At 44.7% G+C, this 19,739-nt stretch overlaps 1 protein-coding gene across 3 annotated transcripts in view; it reads right to left on the reverse strand.

The window, feature by feature from the left end:
* Positions 1 to 19,739, reverse strand: part of DNAAF9 (dynein axonemal assembly factor 9) — an 82,928-nt gene that overhangs the window by 38,355 nt on the left and 24,834 nt on the right. For all 3 annotated transcript variants that reach the window (XR_014011359.1, XR_014011360.1, XM_081206951.1), the window contains exons 6-19: positions 18,981 to 19,087; positions 17,270 to 17,347; positions 14,032 to 14,130; positions 11,853 to 11,908; positions 10,852 to 10,987; positions 9,205 to 9,286; positions 8,772 to 8,808; positions 8,280 to 8,367; positions 7,591 to 7,667; positions 6,104 to 6,148; positions 4,320 to 4,365; positions 2,921 to 3,032; positions 1,483 to 1,553; positions 45 to 95 (exon numbers count right to left, since the gene is read on the reverse strand). Coding sequence is in view for 1 of the 3 variants with exons in the window: in XM_081206951.1 (XP_081063077.1) it covers positions 45 to 95; positions 1,483 to 1,553; positions 2,921 to 3,032; positions 4,320 to 4,365; positions 6,104 to 6,148; positions 7,591 to 7,667; positions 8,280 to 8,367; positions 8,772 to 8,808; positions 9,205 to 9,286; positions 10,852 to 10,987; positions 11,853 to 11,908; positions 14,032 to 14,130; positions 17,270 to 17,347; positions 18,981 to 19,087 (1,085 nt within the window). In the remaining 2 variants the exon portion in view is untranslated. The remainder of the gene's footprint in view (positions 1 to 44; positions 96 to 1,482; positions 1,554 to 2,920; positions 3,033 to 4,319; positions 4,366 to 6,103; positions 6,149 to 7,590; positions 7,668 to 8,279; positions 8,368 to 8,771; positions 8,809 to 9,204; positions 9,287 to 10,851; positions 10,988 to 11,852; positions 11,909 to 14,031; positions 14,131 to 17,269; positions 17,348 to 18,980; positions 19,088 to 19,739) is intronic.

The raw sequence follows: 19,739 nt of genomic DNA on the forward strand, positions 1-19,739 counted from the left end.
ACACGACCTCAAGCTTAATCAGCCGGCCAAGTTGCGTTACAAACCTTCAGGATTTGCTGGGCCTTCTCTGACAGTTTCACTTCGTTATCTTCAACCTATAAACAAAGCCAACAATTGCTTCAGCTCAGCGCATTTCCTTTGCAAACTGGAAATCCTGTAATGTAGCTGCAGTGGATCTCTTGCAGCTTCTGAACTGTTTCAAGGTGCGCAACTTAGAACGACAGAACTGTAGAGCTGGAAGGGACCACGAGAGTCATCTAGTCCAACCGCCTGCCGTGCAGGAATCTTTCACCCAACGTGGGGCTCGAACCCATAACCTAGAGATCAACAGCTGATTGCTCCATCGACTGAGCTATCCCTTTGGACTTCATGGGCTCAACTATGGCAATCATCCATGGCCCCAGTTTTATGCAGCAAGCATAAAATGGTCTTCAGCCACAGTGCCATATGACAGTTTCACTCGGGCGTCGGGCTTAAGCTGACAGACAGTGACTGGGCGAAGGTAACCTTAATAATAAATTTTATTTATACCCCGCCCTCCCCGGCCAGAGCTCAGGGCGGCTAACACCAATAAAATCACAGTAAAAACATAATAGGGGGGAACGGGGGAGGGAACCAATTTAAAATACAGGTTAAAATGCTATTTAAAATGCAGTCTCATTTTAAAGTAGCCGATAAATCAAGACCATAAGGGGAGGGAAACATAAGGGTTTGGGTCAGACTGAGTCCAAACCAAAGGCCAGGTGGAACAGCTCCGTCTTGCAGGCCCTGAGGAAAGATGTCATGTCCCGCAGGGCCCTCGTCTCTTGTGACAGAGCGTTCCACCACGTTGGGGCCAGTGCTGAAAAGGCCCTGGCCTTAGTTGAAACCGATCTAACTTCCTTGAGGCATGGGACCTCCAAAGTGTTGTTACCTTGTGATTCTCAAGGCTGAGTCTCTCCTGGGTCCTAGTCCAGGCATAGGCAAACTCAGCCCTCTAGATGTTTTGGGACTACAACTCCCATGATCCCTAGCTAACAGGACCAGTGGTCAGGGATGATGGGAATTGTAGTCCCAAAACATCTAGAGGGCTGAGTTTGCCTATGCCTGTCCTAGTCCATCTCTCTATGTGCCACACCACAGAGCATCTCTTCATTTGTGTGATTCTGACACTTTGTGCCAAAGTCTCCTCCTATCTTGGAATCCCCTCTACTTTTCATTTCCTACTGGACAAAAGCACTTTGGCTGAATTTGCACGCAGGAAAAGTTAACACAATTCGGTCCTCGGTCCTATTTAATCAGCTTTCCACCTCCCAGTATCATTGACTAAGATTGCCAAGTACAGAATCCATTTCAAGCACAATTTCACAGTTGCACTTGGAACAAGCTCAGCAGAGTAGTTTTCCTTGCTTTCGGCACATTCGTAAGAAAAAGTTCCACAATGATATCACTAAAAGAAAAGAAAAAAGGGGGGGGGGTTTAAGGGAATGAAGTCATACCTACCAGCCAAGAAACAGATCTCGGGATAGCTGCAGTGAGAATGACGTAGCTGGTTTCTGTGCTAATGCTGCCATCTGCAGGAAAGCAAAGAAAAGCGTAAGTAGCGTAGCTCCTGAGCATCGGGAGATTTAACATCGTGCATGCCTGTGGCTCAGTGGAGCTGTTTCATTGGAGGGATTCATTTCATAAGCCATGTACAGTCAAACCTCGGTTCTCAAACGGCTCCGCTTTTAAACATTTTGGCTCCTGAACGCCGAAAACCCGGAAGTAAATGCTCCGGTTTACAAATGTTTTTCGGAACTCGAACATCTGACGCAGTTTCCGCTTGAGTGCAGGAAGCTCTTGCAACCAATCGGAAGCCGCACCTCTGTTGTCGAATGTTTTGGAAGTCGAACGGCCTTCCAGAACAAATTACATTCGACAACCGAGGTTTGACTGTAACAGGAAGGGGACAGTTTGTAGATGTTGCCTCCAGCGAACTCTGCAAATCAGAGAGGTTGCCAAGACGGAGATCTTAGGTCCACTGGGAGCATAGGATGTGATTGGATCAACAATCCATTCAGCTCAGTACTGTATGCACCAGCCTTCACCAACATGACATTTTCCAGATGTTTTGTGATGCTGGCTGGGACCAATTCATGGTCCAAAACATCTGGAGATGGGAAAGGCTGGTGTACAATGACTGCAGAACGATTTCAAACAAGGAGTCTTCCCCAGTCATACCTGGAGATGCTGGGGACTTAACCTGGGTCTTTTTGCATGCAAGGCAGATGTCCTACCACTATGACTCTTTCCTCCTGGCTCATGTACCCGTAAGTGGAAGGTTCCTAAAGGTAAAATAATTTATCACGTGCTCTAACTCCGTGCCATGATAAGTTCAAGAAACTAGCTTGGTGTGGACAGGCTTGTGAAGGCAAATGGGGGCAGGGGGCGGGAATGCCTCCCCAGATAAATAATATGCAGACTTCACAGTGAAGCTGAGCCATTTGCTAGTGTGTGCTTGATAAGAATTTAGCATTTACTCATTGGGTTGGTTTGCATGAAATGCTAAGCCATCAGCCAATGAATGGAAGAGCCTTGGGGGTCATGTGACGCCCATTCTGCTTAATCTGCCCTCCCATGTCCACTCTCTTCTGTCAAACTATAGGTTGCTGTAACACCCAAACAGGCAACCTGTAGTTTGTGCTAGCCGTCTATACCAGGATGGTCAAACTATAGGTGTAACAGCAAGCCGTAGTTTATTGTGAAAGAGACGCAATCCAAATACGCAAGAGGAAAATAATAGGGGGTAGGAGGAGTCTGCAAGCCCAAAGTTTGATCACACACTGTCCAAGCTAGCTTGGTGTTACACGTGAACCAAGCCATTCCACACACAACGTAATTCGACGTTGCACTTGAAAGAGCTTTTCCCACCGCAGGTTTTCTTGGGCGACAAAAATACCTTTTTCTTTCACAAGAATTTGTGACGCCAGGAATGATTCTGAGAAGATCACCGACCCAAGGCAACCCCTTCCGCCAAGCAAGTCAGGAATGTCATATACTGTCATGGACACCTGCAGCAAACCAAGGGAGCGGGTGGGGAGAAAAGGAGGAGCAAAAAAGAGCTTGGGTCAATACTCCCACTTTTATCCATCACAGTCCCCAGCTAAAATAGAGTTCACATTTTTGTGACTGAAGGAATTCTACGGAACAGCTGGGTGGGGAACTTTTTCAGCCTGGGGGCCAGATTCCCTTCCAAACACAACCTTCTGAGGGCCACATGTCAGTGGTGAGGCCAAAGGCATAAGTGGGAAAAGCAATGAATGTTAATTTTATCTTGGTACCGTAGGGTAGTCTGGAGGCAGTGAAGGCCACCAACTTGGATAGCTCCAAAAAATTAGACAAATTCATGGAGGTTAAGCGGCTACTAGCCAGAATAGCTATATTCTACCTACACTGTCTATATTCTATAGCTATATTCTACCTCCACTAGAGGGACGCGGGTGGCGCTGTGGGTTAAACCACAGAGCTTAGGACTTGCCAGTCAGAAGGTTGGCGGTTTGAATCCCCGCGATGGGGTGAGCTCCCGTTGCTCAGTCCCTGCTCCTGCCAACCTAGCAGTTCAAGCACATCAAAGTGCAAGTAGATAAATAGGTACCACTCCAGTGGGAAGGTAAACGGCGTTTCCGTGCGCTGCTCTGGTTCGCCAGAAGTGGCTTAGTCATGCTGGCCACATGACTCAGAAGCTGTACACCGGCTCCCTCGGCCAGTAAAGCGAGATGAGCGCCGCAACCCCAGAGTCGGTCAAGACTGGACCTAATGGTCAGGGGTCCCTTTACCTTTACCTGCATTGTCAGAAGCAGTAACAGTTGCAGGAAAGCCCAGGAGGCGAGACTGCTATTGCACTCAGGCCTTGGGCTTCCCATTGGCCACCGTGAGAACAGGACGTGGGACCAGATGAAACACTGGCCTGATCCTGTCGCCTCTTCTTGTGTGACTATGTGGTTTCTGCAGACTCAGCTATCTCTATGTCCTCCATGCAGGCAAGTATTAAGAGACACATTCCCACTGGGCAAGAACTAGAGTGGAAGCAAGGCCAGTGAAGGATGTGACTTGGGGGGAGTCCCAGGGGACAGAGAGAGAAGCCTGGGGGGCTGCCTTTGGCTCCCAGCCTTGAGGCTCCTTGGGGTACATAGCACCTCCTCTGCACCTCTGCCAGGTATAAGCCCCTGTGCACAATGTGGCTCAGGCAGGAGGCAGGAGGATCTCCTGAGCCTTCCTGAACTTGCCAATACCTCTCAAGGCATTTTAGTAAAAGGACATGAACATCTAGGAAGCAGCAAACTTTAAATTCGACTCACTGTTTTCACTAAGTAGAGGCTGTCCTCATTATCCAGCGGAATAATTCTGGAAGGATAAACACACCGTTAGAAAACTTCCGTTGCAGCTTGAAACTGCCCTACCAGCAAAAATTGAGAAAACCAACAAGGCAATTTTTTGTTGCTGGCATCCGTCTGTCTTGAGAGGCAATGGAGTGTGCCTTCCGAGGTGAAGCAAAACCACTGCATTATCAGCACCAAATGACCAATCTGGAGCACGAGCCTGGGCAGTGTGGATGGAGGTCCAGAGTGGCTCAGACAACAAGACCCCTCTCTCTCTCGACCTCGCTGATGTGGTCCAAAGGAAAGCAGAGCAATATGTTTGGCACCAGTTGGCTGCAGGAGTTGCCGGCAAATGAGGAACATTTAAAAAAATACATTCAGAGAATGGATTCATAGGATCACCTGAGCCAGCCTCTGTCCATGTCTAAGTACTGCTGCCCCTTGGGAGCGTTTCATGATTGCAGGAGCTTAAAAAAGAGCCACCGTTTGTAGACCTCTCTGGACATTACTAAGAAGCAGCAGCAGAAGGAATTGTATCTGCCGAGTGTGTTCCCAGAGACGTCTGAGTAGCATCATATGCAGTCAGAACTGGCCCTAGAGCAGCGGTTCTCAACCTGTGGGTCCCCAGATATTGTTGGACTACAACTCCCATCATCCCTGAGCTCTGGCCTTGCTAGCTAGGGGTGATGGGAGTTGTAGTTCAACAACATCCGGGGACCCAATGGTTGAGAAAGGCTGCCCTAGAGACTCCAGCAGTAAATCATCAAGCACAGAGTTCAAAATCTTCTCATGACCCAAGGAAGGCCCACTTGACTCAATCACTGCTCACCTTTTTGCTGTTAATGGAGCCCTTTGAGACTATTTAATATTCTGCTGCTCAACTCCCTATTAACAAACGTAATGTAAACCATTTTGAGGTTTGTTTGCTTTTACAATCAAGCAGTATATATATTTTATGAAATAAAAATAAATAAAAGAAGCTGTTTTTTGCCGTTTCCCCCTATACATTTTTACAAACATTTTAGTGCTTAGGATGAAATGCTGCAGGTAAATACATATTTGCCCCGTTCAGACCATGATTAAGCCAAGGAATGTAGGGACATTTTGTTCGAGCGCAGAGATGCTTTGCTTCTCTCTTCATACATGCTGTAAATCAATTAAGAAAGCCTCCAATTAACCCGTTTCCTGCTTCACCAGAACTGGGAAGCAATGGCTATCATCTACAGAACAAAACAGGATATTGAACCCATTTGATTTTTGGTTTAGCATGATCGCTTGCTTCAAAGCAGGTGAAATAGGAAACCATGGCTAATTAGGAACTTCCTGAATTAACTGCAGCTTATGGGGGGAAAGCAAAGGAGCTGCAGACGTGTACAAGAGACTCATCCAAGATATGATTGAATGAATGCAGCCATTCATGTTACACTGTGACCCACCCCAAGTCCTCCAGAAATTGTAGACGGCACATTTAAACTACTATAATATGACTATGATCTCAAGGTGTGAACATTCAGTCAAGACTGAAGCCACGAAGCAAGGATATTTCTATGCAAGCTTCCATTTTTCCATTGTTTTATTTCTAGATGACTAAGTGGTTTGAAGAATACCCATGCTATTCATCCGGCAACCACAGGTATCACGGCACCAAGGGCTTTATTTGTTCTGCTTCGCTTGGTTAGACTAAAGGCAAACTCTGTTCTCTATTAAGCTGTCAGTTCAAAAAGACAAGCAGCCTTCTGAAAGTGAAGCATAAAGGAACTGACCTTCCATGGTTGTTCACAGCTTGAATCTGAAAATTTATTCTGGTGCTGTAAAGGAGAAAAGCGGGGAAATCAAGAGAATATGAATTTTTTTTACAAAGGCTTATACTCAAACGAGTGACATTGGTGCAGCTTGAAGGGCAAACCACATTTTACACACTGCCAGGCTTGTGAAACTGCCCTCCTAAGGGCACCACACGGCTCCAGATTCCACCAAAACCTTTCCCCAAAAGTTCCAGCTACATATTTACTCCTGCGAAATGCATGCTTATAATTATAATAGGATTGTGTGGCATACTCTTCTTGTAAACACAGGCATCTGTTGAATACAGCACCATATAAACTCAGAGCAGTTTAAATATTTTTTAAAGGCTACTTCTCGTCTTATAATAGGAATACATCCATATCATACGAACACCCAGATTTAAAAGATACTCTGAGAACTGAGAAAAACAGTTTCGTTTAGACAAGCCTACCCGAGGCTCAGAGTGTTGATATGTGCTTTAATCTATTTCTAGTTCATTGCTGACCTTCTTCAGAGTGCTTCCAATGGTTGTTCTTAACTGTTTTTACTGAGAATTTTATCATTTTGTTCTGTTTGTAAAAAAAACACACACCTCAAGGTGGTTTGCAAGCGTGTACAAATCAAGTGTGCCAACCTTATGAAATAAATAAACAAGGCTGGTTTTTGTGAATGCAAATATTTCCCAAAGCTTATTTATTGTTGCTATTTAATAAGCTTATTTACCACCCTTCATCTGAGAATCACAGGGCAGTTTGCTACATGCCCCCCCCAACTCTTCGCCCATCCAAGGCCAGCAAAGAGCAGGATCACCAAAGCCACCTCTGAAGTTGTTTTTGTTTTTATTATTTATTTATTTATTTATTTATTTATTTATTTTTATTTGCCCTATACCCGGGGGTATGGGACGCGGGTGGCGCTGTGGGTTAAACCACAGAGCCTAGGGCCTGCCGATCAGAAGGTCGGTGGTTCAAATCTCCGTGACGGGGTGAGCTTCCGTTGCTCAGTCCCAACTCCTGCCAACCTAGCAGTTTGAAAGCACGTCAAAGTGCAAGTAGATAAATAGGTACCGCTCCAGCAGGAAGGTAAACGGCGTTTCTGTGCGCTGCTCTGGTTTGCCGGAAGTGGCTTAGTCATGCCGGCCACATGACCTGGAAGCTGTATGCCTGCTCCCTCGGCCAGTAAAGCGAGATGAGCGCTGCAACCCCAGAGCCGTCCACGACTGGACCTAATGGTCATGGGTCCCTTTACCTTTACCTATACCTGGGGGTATAGCTTGGAGGTGGAGCGGGCAGTGCCAGCTGTTGCCTCAGACAAGACACCCTCTCAGTCGCGCCGTCTGCAGCCTCTCCATGCCTTTCAACAAGCAGACCTAGGGGCAGCATCTGCCCTGGTGCCCCCAGACAATGAGAAACGCCTTTTGCTTTTTTCAAAAATAATTAATTAATCTCAAGAAAATTCCGCTTACCGCAACGGAGTTTTAAAGTAAGCCAGTTCAAAGGCATCGAGAATACTGAAGAACGTTTGCTCGGCTACTTCCTTTGCCTGCAAAAGACAAAGAGGGGAGGCAGAGAAAGCGAAGTCAAACCATCTCTGATCAAGAAGTTGTGAGAAGCAGTGGAAAAGAGGAGCGTTCCCTGGGAACCAAGGCCCAGAGGACTTTCAAACAGGTCCACATGCCCACCTTACACCTTAAAAAAAAAATTTAAGGTGCCTGTTTTCGTATAATGCAGCACATGCATTAGCAGCTAATCACCACAAATAATAGATAATAAAGGGGGGATATGAAAAAGTCACACAATGCAGCTATTTGAGAGCAAGGAAAACAAAGAATAACGAGCCCCAATGATGCCACTGAGCTTTAGGGGGACTTGAGAAGCAGGCCGTGCCATACTACTTTTGATTTCCCCTCATCCACTCTGCGGTGACTGTGGTCATAAGCGTCTTTTTTCTTTCACTCACCAGAAAGAAAAGGGTCTCATTCTCCCACCACCTCTTACCAGGCAGTGGAAAAGCAAGCATCCTTTCTTCCAAACTTATTCCAAGGTTGTTGAGGCGCTGCCTCCAGCACGCCCAACAACCTCTCTAAAAACCTCTGGAGGAAGTTAGAGGAAAGGGGGAAGGGTCGGTTTCCGGTATAGGAAGAAGCATCAGTACCTTGCTGGTATTGGATGTTCTTGAATAGGAGTCTATACCAGCCAGGACAGCCTCTACGGCGGCAGCATAGATTTGAGAGAGCAGCTTGCTAGAAAATAAAAAGGAAAAAGGAAATGGAGTACAAATTACGACACTCAATGGGTTTTTCAACTGAGACACAGGCTCCTAACCTAACACAAAGCTGAATACTTTAAATACAACAGGGACACATACGTAAGTTTCACGAAGGATTAAAATAACTGTTTACAGCAGTGATAAGAGTTTAGAATCATGAAGTAGCTGAATGGAGTCACACTGAAAGCTAGAAGCATCAGAATGTTAGTTGTGGAACATACCCACTGTCTAGGAAAGTGAAAAAAGCCGTCAAGGCTTCGTTAATGCAATAGAAATTGGTGCACATTCTAACTGTATTAAACTGATGAGCCAATAACTTTTGAAACAGGCAAGAGAGCAGCATAAATGAAGAAAAACAAAAACTAAAAACCAACTTACACTTGTTCGGCTTTCTTTTCCATCTCATTGTCATTGCCTGTTATGAGCCAAAGGGATGCGTTATTTTTGATTTGTTAGATGTGCTGCTTTTCATTCACATGAATTGCAAACAATAAATAACGATAACACAAAAGGACATCACAAACGCAACATAAATAATACAGAATAATTAACACATCCGGAGCGCACCAAATAGAGGAAGGATGACTTATCCTCTTGCAATATCTACATCCTTTAATTTTATCTGTTCTCTTCCATTCCTGTTTCAACCCATTTATTCTTATTTTAATTTGGAAATGTGTGTGTGCGTTTGTATGGACTGCAACCCACCCCAAGGCCCAGGAATTACAAAGGCTAGCAGGGTGTGTGTGTGTACGGACAAGGACAGACACGCTAAGGCACGAACAGAAAGAGCAGCTGAAACTGAACTTACCAAGGTAAGGCGTGTGAGTGGCTCCAAAGAAGTAGGTCCTGGAGCAAGCCAGAGGTCCCTTTGGAGAGACACACTGCACAACCTGGTCGCCAGCAAACACAAAACGCACAGGTGGGTGACAAGAATGAAGGGTACTGCATACTCTAGCCTTCCCTAACCTGACACAGTTTGGCATCTGAAGAACAATTCCCACCAGCCCCAGAAAGCATGAACGATGAGAGTTGCAGCCCAACAACTTCTGCAGGGCATCAGGAAAAGAAAGGGGGCTATATGCCCTGTGCCCCCAAAATTGCTATGAACAGTGATTGACCTGTAAGTAACTGCTCCCTAAAGGGTGAGGATCCAAGCTCCAATGCAATAACAACAACAGCAACAACAACAACAATTTATTTGTACCCTGGCCACCTGGCTGGGTTTCCCCAGCCACTCTGGGTGGCTTCCAACAAAGATGAAAAATACATCAAAATGTCATACATTAAAAACTTCCCTGAGCAGGGCTGCCCTTCAGATGTTTTCTAAATGTCAGGTAGTTGTTTATCTCTTTGACATCTGATGGGAGGGTGTTCAACAGGGCGGGTGCCACCACTGAGAAGGCCCTCTGCCTGGTTCCCTGTAGCTTTGCTTCTCGCAATGAGGGAATCGCCAGAAGGCCCTCGGCGCTGGACCTCAGTGTCCGGGCAGAACGATGGGGGTGGAGACGCTTCTTCAGGCCTTTGAGGCCGTTTAGGGCTTTAAAGGTCAGCACCAACACTTTGAATTGTGCTCAGAAACGTACTGGGAGCCAATATGGGTCTTTCAAGACTGGTGTTATGCAAGGCCCGTGTTTGCCATTTAGGGCCTGTTGCCAATTCAAAAGCATCTCAGGGACACACCAACCCCTCTTGTGATACTGTTCGTGCCTGCGAAGGTCTCAAGGTGGTCGTACTGCTTCATCACCGCACACCCCAAAACTTCCTGCTGCAATTCTGTTAACTTATCATACCGCAAATGTTCCACTTTTGTCATGCTCCAGTGCCAGAGCTGCTCTCTCATTGGCAATGATGCCGTGAAACTGGGGAAGCGTCACAGAACAATGAATGATGCGGGAGGATGTGTGGACAGCCCTGTACAAATCCTCCGCTGATTCACTGTTGTACCAAATATAAAGGGACCCCTGACCATTTGGTCCAGACGCAGAGAACTCTGGGCTTGTGGTGCTCATCTCGCTTTTATTGGCCAAGGGAGCCGGCGTACAGCTTCCGGGTCATGTGGCCAGCATGACTAAGCCACTTCTGGCGAACTAGAGCAGCGCACGGAAACGCTGTTTACCTTCCTGCAGGAGTGGTACCTATTTATCTACTTGTACTGGCGTGCTTTCAAACTGCTAGGTTGGCAGGAGCAGGGACCGGGCAACGGGAGCTCACCCCGTCACGGGGATTCGAACCGCTGATCTTCTGATTGGCAAGCCCTAGATTCAGTGGTTTAAGTTACAATGCTACCCGCGTCCCTTGTGCCAATGGTACATTGCAGAATATATGTGCATGTAAAGAAAGAACCCACCAGTCTGGAAGATCCCGTAGCTCTTGGGTTGGAGAACTGTTCACAGGTGGCATTATCGCAGGGCTATTTTAACAGGTGCCTATCAAAACCTCACCGGGTGATGCTTACCATGTGCTTGGCAGTGCTTCCGCCAAGACCCGTGTTGCGAAGCAGGTGCCCCTCAGACGGGAAATTGAAGTTGCCAGAGTTCAGGTTCTCTTTTGAGGAATGGGTGCCAAACAGGACAAATGGCTGCCTGCTGGGGCTAATCACACACACACAAAAACAGCCATCACCACCAACACACTCGCACCATTTATTGCAGTTTCAGGAATCAGCTTTTCCCAGAGCAGAGTTTACAGTTTTTATTTTTATTAAGCGCGAAGTACACACAGCTCAAACAAAGGAGAGCGTGTAGCTTGTGGTAGAGCATTTCCTTTGCATGAAAGAAGCTGCCAGATTCAAACTCGGGGATCTCCAGTTAAAAGATTCAGGTAGCAAACGATATGGAAAACCTCAGTTTTCTCGTATCACCTGCTATTTGGGGAAGGGCCATAGGATATCTGCCTTACACTGGGCTTCTTCAGGCAGGGTCGGGAGAGACCCCTTGTCTGAAATTCTGGGGAATGGCTAACAGTTAGAGCAGATGATCCTGAGCTGGATTTGACTTCTCCTGCACTGCAGGGGGTTGGACTAGATGACCCCTTGGGTCCCAACTCTACAATTCTATGATTCTTATGACTGGGGGAAAGGCAGTTTCTTGTGTTCCTTAAGAACTTAGAGAGCTGATGGAAGTCAGGTATGCATACCTAAGTTCCTATGGTAGAGGCTTATTTGCAGAAGCAATTGACTAGGCATGTTGGTTGTATCAGCGTTATACTCTGGAATGTTTGCCAGCTAGAAAGATAAGCCACATAAATAAAGACTCCCCAACAAGCTAATAGATACTCTGGCTTTGGCTATTGTCAAAACTAAGATGACTGTCAACAGCTGAATGGGAAAAATACATAATCACAGTTATAGCAGAGTGCTTTCGGTTTTAGAGATGCAAACACTCTTTTACATGCTGTGCTTTTATGAAAAGCATTATGCTGTACTGCATTTGCTCAAGAACCTGTCAGTTAGAGTACCTGTTGTCCGTGATATGGCTGGAAATCATCCCATGGCTGAAGTAACTTCGGAATGGCTATGGAAGAAAAGATATTGAATATTAGAAATTTCTTTTTTTTAAAAAAGCAGCTTGTAAGAAATAATTGACACATCCAAGCAACAACAGAAATGTGCAGTGGTGCATTACAAACTATTTCAGACTGTGCATAGGGCATGTAATTCCTTGATATTTATTTCTCCCCTTTCTTATTCAATGAACGCTCATGGCATTTACACCACCCAAAATATGACAATCTCATGCACATAATTAGTGGCAGAAACATTATGGCGATTACTGGAGTAAAATTTAGGTAAGTTACTGCCTGGTTCATAACTTGTCAGCCAACTGATTAATGTACAAGGGTTTTACACCTCTCTGTACCTAAAAATGTACTTTCTTTTGGATCCCGGATGAAAGTTTGCTCATTGTGAGAACAAATTTATAGTCTCTCAATCAACTGCTGTGCTACTTTAGCCATGACCTTATGTACACCAGGTGGCTAATTCCACCCCCCCCCCAGACAAGCATTAATGTGTTCACAAGGCACCAGTGACGCCTTGGGTGCTTAAAAGCGTGGGTAGGCAACCTAAGGCCCGGGGGCCAGATGCGGCCCAATCGCCTTCTCAATCCAGCCTGTGGACAGTCCGGGAATCAGCATGTTTTTACATGAATAGAATGTGTCCTTTTATTTAAAGTGCATCTCTGGGTTATTTGTGGGGCCTGCCTGGTGTTTTTACATGAGTAGAATGTGTTCTTTTATTTAAAATGCATCTCTGGGTTATTTGTGGGGCCTGCCTGGTGTTTTTACATGAGTAGAATGTGTGTTTTTATCTAGAATGCATCTCTGGATTATTTGTGGGGCATAGGAATTCATTCCTTCCCCCCCAAAAAAATATAGTCCGGCCCCCCACAAGATCTGAGAGACAGTGGACTGGCTCCCTGCTGAAAGTTTGCTAACCCTTGCATAAGAGAGGCATATTGTTCTTGCCCATGTTATTTTAGGAAATCTGATTTTTTAAACAACGCCCCCCCCCTTTTCACATAGTTTGGATTTTAGTGTATGTTTTTTTCAAATTAGAGATCAAAAACTTTAGCTGCAATCAATGGAACTTGTAAGATTTAGAGGCAGGCCAACCGAGTAACTCCCTTAAATGATTCCCTTCCCAGTGATGCATGATAGCTAAATCCCTTCCCTACAAAGACTTGTTAAATACTATGTGTGCACTATAATTTGGGGGTGGGCAGATGGTTAGACCTACAATCCACTGGTAGATCTCTGGGTGACTTGCTGTAATTCAGCAAGGATTTCTTTGTCTGAATTGTTGAAGAGTGGCAGTGAATTCACCGCTTGTTCTGCCTTAAAAGAGAATGTTATGAAGATGGTCTATCGTTGGTATCTTACTCCCACCAAATCGGCAAAAATGTACAGAACTAGTAGTAAAACTTGCTGGAAATGCAAGGAAAAGGATGGCGACTTCTTTCATATGTGGTGGTCATGTAATAAATTAAAAGAGTTCTGGGAATCGATTTATAACGAGTTAAAAAAGATGTTTAAGTATAGCTTTCCCAAAAAGCCGGAAGAATTCTTGCTAGGTTTGGTGGGAGAAGATATTAAGAAGACTGATCAAAGATTATATTTGTACGCAACAACAGCAGCTAGAGTTCTGATAGCTCAAAAGTGGAAGCAACAGGAGATGCCGACAATAGGAGAATGGCAGATAAAGCTGGTTGAATACGCTGAGATGGCTAAATTGACACACAGAATTCGCAATCAGGAGGAGACAAAGTACCAAAAAGAATGGTGTAAATTTTTGATCTATATAAGTGAGAACTGTACAAATTTGAAAACTGTGGCAGGATTGAAGTAAATCTTATGTCATGTTGTAATATCTAATCAAAGAAACTGTGAACTATAGAATAGAATAGGAAAACTGATGGAAGGGAAGGACGGAAGTCAACAGCTCTATGGAGCATAAAGTAGGATATTTGTAATAAGATTTGATGTTTTACTGGTGTTGGTGGGTGTTGGTGGGTGATCTTAAATCTCAATAAAATTTATATAAAAAAAAGAGTGGCAATGGCAAAAGGCACCCCTCCTCCTCCCCAGAAATGGGTTTCCGAAAAAGAGAGTTTCCCCTTTCGCTTAACGAGATACATACCTCTCCTGCCTGTGACTCTGACAGCTCCAGGATGGAAGGGATTTCGGTGTCAAAATTGGCAAAGAAATTGGTCCACTGATGTTCGAAAGTCATCAAATCCTGAGGAGAGAAACACATCAGCCGTTAAAGGAGATTACTTTGCATCTGTGACAGAGTCTGCGGCATACAAAAATCCAATGAAACAGAGCAGGGGGTAGTGTGGATCCAGAATTGGCCTCCACAGTCACTTACAGACTCATGAGTGATCGCCAAAGAAGAAGAAGAATATTTTTAACCCTCTTTAAGAACAGCCACTCTTTCACAAGTAAAACTGCCCAGACTGTTAAGACACCAGAATGAGAAGGCCTCTGGGTTTGCAGTAGTCATTTTAAGAAAAGCGCAAGGATCATTGCATGTGTGGAACTGAAGGAGAAAAAACAGCAATGGAGCTCCAATACACACCCTGAATGCTCTGAGCTTATGTGGCATCTGAATATAGACTGCATTTTTAATCAAGGCTTATATTGGCTTATATCTTGATCAGGTTCCTAAATTAAATGGGCTTAGATTTTCAAATGTTTCATGCCAGGCAGAAGGCCAGCTGTTTAAAGAACACAGGCAATGTTTTCCTCCTAGACAAGGGGCCCCTTGATTTATAGCAGAAAACAATTCTCAAAGTCGTAAAAGCTGGAATTACAGACTGAGTGAGGACACTGACCCTACATGTTACAGAAGATAAAAAAGGCAGAGATAAACATAATTAATAGTTGGTAAATAGTAAAATAATACCAATGTGCCTCCCAGTAAAATGAGCCAGATCTTCTTTCTAAGGTTAAAGACCAAATGGAGAAGCATTTAGCTGGCAGAAAGAGAGCATTTTTGGGAAGTCCTTTTTAAAAGCTGTTTCTTTCTTAAACTGAGAGAGTTAGAGGGCAATAAATGTTGGGAAAAGCAGCTGGCTGAAGGGGTGTGTGTGTAAACTGAAGAGGCTTCTTTTAAAGCGGTTTTTTACTGTGTTCCTTTTACTGAGTTCCTTTTCTACTTTACAAAGGCCTTATTCCTTTTAAAAGGCTACCTATGTTATGTATTAAATATATTTGCTTAAATGTAATTATGCAAAGGATTTAAGAAATGCTAAATTCTTATTTCATATAATTGTAAGAGTTGTATTTATCCTGAAATTAAGTCAGCTACCAGCCTAGCCCCCCTGCCAGACAGGAAGACGCCATCCAAGCAGTCCTGATATATAGCTGTCAGGCATTTGTTTAGAAACCTTCAAATGAAGGAGATCTTTCAATGTTGATGTGAAACTCAAGATCCTTGACATATGTTTAAGATAAAAATTTAAGATTAACCATTTGTTTTAGAAGGCAATAGGGCAAGGAGGGCAAGAGGTGAGCTGGTAATTAAGATTCCTTGTTGAGACACATGTAAGATATATTACTACTTATTTGTCATTTATAGATGTAACAATATATAGCTCTTTGTGTTCCATATAAGGACAGGAGGATATGGGTGTATCTTTTAGGATTGGTTATAGCAATCAGCCAATAGGAAATCCAACCAGGCTGATTGGACAGAGGCAGCCACAGGAGGAGCAAAGGGGGCTGGATTAAGGGAATATAAGTGCTGGCCATAATGGCAGGAGGCCAGGCCAGAGCTTGGTAACCATATACCACTGTGCCTCTCATTTATTTGTCTGACAAATAAATAATTATTTTAATTTCTCTATTGCTGCGTTGAATATTTCATTCCAGCTAAGCGTTAACCACAAGCAGGGTGCTACACTTATGCAAAGGTCATTGTGGCAAGTGGGAGAGAGGTAGAAAGGCTTAGTCACACAATCAGCCTTTTAAAGCAAGAAGACAGATTACTGGTGACATCTCCCTCTGTGGTTTTGCACAGGATCTCATTCATTCCATAAAGTTCTGCACACAAGGCATTCCTGGTGGCTTCTGCCCATGCTGTCTAGGAGTAATGAGGCCAAAGCCACAGAGTACATACACAATGAGCCAATTCAGATATCGCAATAAAACGTGATTGATCCTAACGGGAATGAGATAACGGGAGGCCTTAGGCTCAATTGCTCCTCCTCTCCCAACTCTTCCTCCCGTGCGGTCATGAGCGATGAGAAGCTTTCCCCCTTTGTATCTGAACATGACAAACTCGTTTGAAACGAGCCAATTTAAAACCATATATTACTAAGATGGCTTGTTTCAACAAACCACAGTGTGGGGTTCCGAACAGTGTAAGATATGAAAGCGAGGAGCTAAATAGCACCTTAAACCGAGGTTATGGGTGCAACAACAGAATGTACAGGCACGCTTTTTGAATAACGAGAATACAAAGCTGAAAATGAATGAACCGCAGCTAAAATATTATGTTCGTTTTTCCACATGGTCTAGTCCTTCCCCTGCCCACCCCCCTAATATTCTTAAGAGGGTCTCTTCTCCAGTCTTCAGAGCGGAGCTGGAAGTGGGGAGGCAGAAAAACATCCTCCTTTCCTTCCACTCTGCAGTTTTAATCTGAAATCTTGGGGTGTGCCCAGAGCTCAGAAACTGCTTGCGGTAATGAAGTTCCATGTTGCAAAATGCGCCTAGAACAATGGGAGTTTTGAACACTGGTTCAGAAATAACCCCAAACCGAGGCTAATAAATGATGTGAAGAAACAGAACGGGAGAAGCACAAAGCTCCAAACTCACTGCAATCATTGGGGGGGGGGGGGAGAGAACTATGGTTTTTCATGACATTTGAACCGACCCAATGTCATTTTATGGGATGCAGAAATGACTCAGCATTTCTCAGAACCATGGACGTTTGGCATCTTGCCAAGATCATCCGCAAGCGGGGACACAGTTTCTCAAGAGACAGATTGCCTACTACCGCCGATCTTCCCCAGCCATGTGTGTAACAGGTGAGCATCAGGTATGATGCAGCGTGTAGTCTTGAGTTCACGCTGATACCCAACAGGCCTTGCTAGCACTTTGTGGAACTCTGTAGGGTGGGGTCAGTTCCCACAGCATGTCCCAGGGCACCCCAGGCTTCTCTGAAGGTCCACACAAAAGCCATTTCCTGTAGAAAGTCATTTTAGTTCTAAACATGTTAAAAGGGAAACCGAATAAACCACAGCATGATGAACCATCAGAATACCAGCATCCCTCTCTCTCCATGCAATCATACATCTAAATACATGGGCTAATTCTCTGTCAAATTTGCCTTGGGGGTGGCAGTGAAGGGGAAGAAAAGTCTGACACATTACCTCGTAAAGTAAACTCTCCAGAGAAACAGGATCGATCTTGCTGTAAGTTTTCCACAGGTCCACGCTGACGTCCATCAGCTGCAAAGAGAAAGAGTTCTGAAAGGGGCTTGCACATTCCGTGCTAATAATAATAATAATAATAATAATAATAATAATAATAATAATAATAATAATAATAATAATTTATTATTTATACCCCACCCATCTGGCTGAGTTTCCCCAGCCACTCTAGGCGGCTCCCAATCGAGTGTTAAAAACAATACTGCATTAAATATTTAAAACTTCCCTAAACAGGGCTGCCTTCAGATGTCTTTTAAAGATAGGATAGCTGCTTATTTCCTTCACATCTGAAGGGAGGGTGTTCCACAGGGTGGGCGCCACTACCGAGAAGGCCCTCTGCCTGGTTCCCTGTAACCTCACTTCTTGAGGGAACTGCCAGAAGGCCCTTGGAGCTGGATCTCAGTGTCCAGGCTGAACAATGGGGGTGGAGACGCTCCTTCAGGTAGACAGGACCGAGGCCTTCTATTCTCAAACACTGCCTTCCTCAACAGCTGGGTTGGGAACGGGGAATTATAGCTCCAAACATCTGGAGGGTGCCGGGTTGGGGAAGGCAGCTCAAGCGTTACAGTTCTTGCCAAGGCCAAGCAGGCAACAATGCTAGGATGATTGAAAGGGGCAGTAAGAACACACAGCAGTCACCAAAAGTGCTTAAGGAGGAGAAGAAGAAGAAGAAGAAGAAGAAGAAGAAGAAGAAGAAGAAGAAGAAGAAGAGGAGTTTGGATTTGATATCCCGCCTTTCACTCCCTTTAAGGAGTCTCAAAGCGGCTCACATTCTCCTTTCCCTTCCTCCCCCACAACAAACACTCTGTGAGGTGAGTGGGGCTGAGAGACTTCAGAGAAGTGTGACTGGCCCAAGGTCACCCAGCAGCTGCATGTGGAGGAGCGGAGACGCGAACCCGGTTCCCCAGATTACGTGACTACCGCTCTTAACCACTACACCACACTGGCTCTTGGTTTCCTTTCCGTTTGGAAAGAAGTTGCCCCGTATGACACAATCCCCCTTCACAGAGACTCCATTCAGCTGGGAACGTTCACAATATGCCATTATGGCTGGTGAATAGTGCCATGAACGTGAAGCGCTGTTGTGTCCCTCAGCACCCGGCAGTTTCTGTAAAATAACTATTACACGGCTATGTTCCCTTTGGGGCCACGGCAGACAACAGCCCTGACAGCTCACAGCAGAGATGAAAGTGTAACTCTGCAATCTGGAAGAGTAATAATAAAAGCTAATTTCTTTTACTAGGGTTTTTCTCAGTTGCTTGGTTTGGGAAAAGGAAAGCATAACACAGGGGTTTCCAAAATAGATGTTGAAAAAATTGTTCAGTGGGCATTCCTGAGAACGGTGGCACACTCAAGACATAGCAACACAAGATTCCTGTTCCGTGCTTTTGGCTTACACAAAGCAAAATAATATATACATTAAAACAGGAACAGGAAGATGCTGTGGAAGTGTGGAGCCTGAAACTAGGGACTCCATAATAAAATGAAGAGGTCTGGGGTGCTCTGGAATACAATGTTGATGAAATAACTCTTCCCTGCTCACAGTCTTTCCAGCGCCTCCAGTGAACCACAGCAGGGAGAAAAGTCCTGGCTTAGGGGGACTCGTGATGGGCTTGTTGTTCAGCTAGGAAACCTCCCTCCAGCCTCTTACCTCATATTTCATTGTGAAGAAGCCATCGCCGCCGATTCCTTCCAGGGCAAAGGCCTGCACGATCGGCCACTTTTCAACAATGAACATGTCAAATATCTGCAGATGTCCTGAAGAAACAAAGCAATTTTATTTGGGTGGGTGTGCAATTCCTCAGCTTTTGTTATGCAACTGCAGCACTGTCCATGTATATTAATGCAATGGTTCTGCTTATCTAGAGAGGGTTCCCTTGCTGGTGCGGTTCTGTTGGTTATTATATAAAGATTTTAGGCTGCCTTATGCTCTAATGGAATCAACTTGATCCCCTGCCCCTCTTTCCTTTTTCCTTTCTCTTTCTGTGATGGAACTCCTATTTGGGGACTTCCCTGGCTTTTTTCTGGTCCATGTAGGACCAGTCTGGATAGTTGGCCTTAGTGAAGATTTGACGTTTTCATCCCCAAAAAGTTTTTGATTTGAGTTTCTACTGAAATGAGGCTGCATTTTAATGTTGTATTTTAATCTTGTTTTTTTAAGTTGTATTTTAATCAATTGTTTTTATACCTGGTGTTGGCCGCCCTGATCCCTGTCTTGGCTGGGGAGGGAGGGGTATAAATAAAATTATTATAATATTATTATTAATGTAAACAAAGACATACTCCTAGAATCACAGAGCTGTCCCCGTTAACAGCCAGACCCACTGACCCATTGCACCACAGGGTCCCCATGCAACCATGTTAAGAACTTTAAATATGAAAATAAATAAATAAATGCAACCTTTCAACA

This window comes from Podarcis bocagei (genome assembly GCF_964188305.1).
Source record: "Podarcis bocagei genome assembly, chromosome: 9".
NCBI lineage: Eukaryota > Metazoa > Chordata > Lepidosauria > Squamata > Lacertidae > Podarcis > Podarcis bocagei.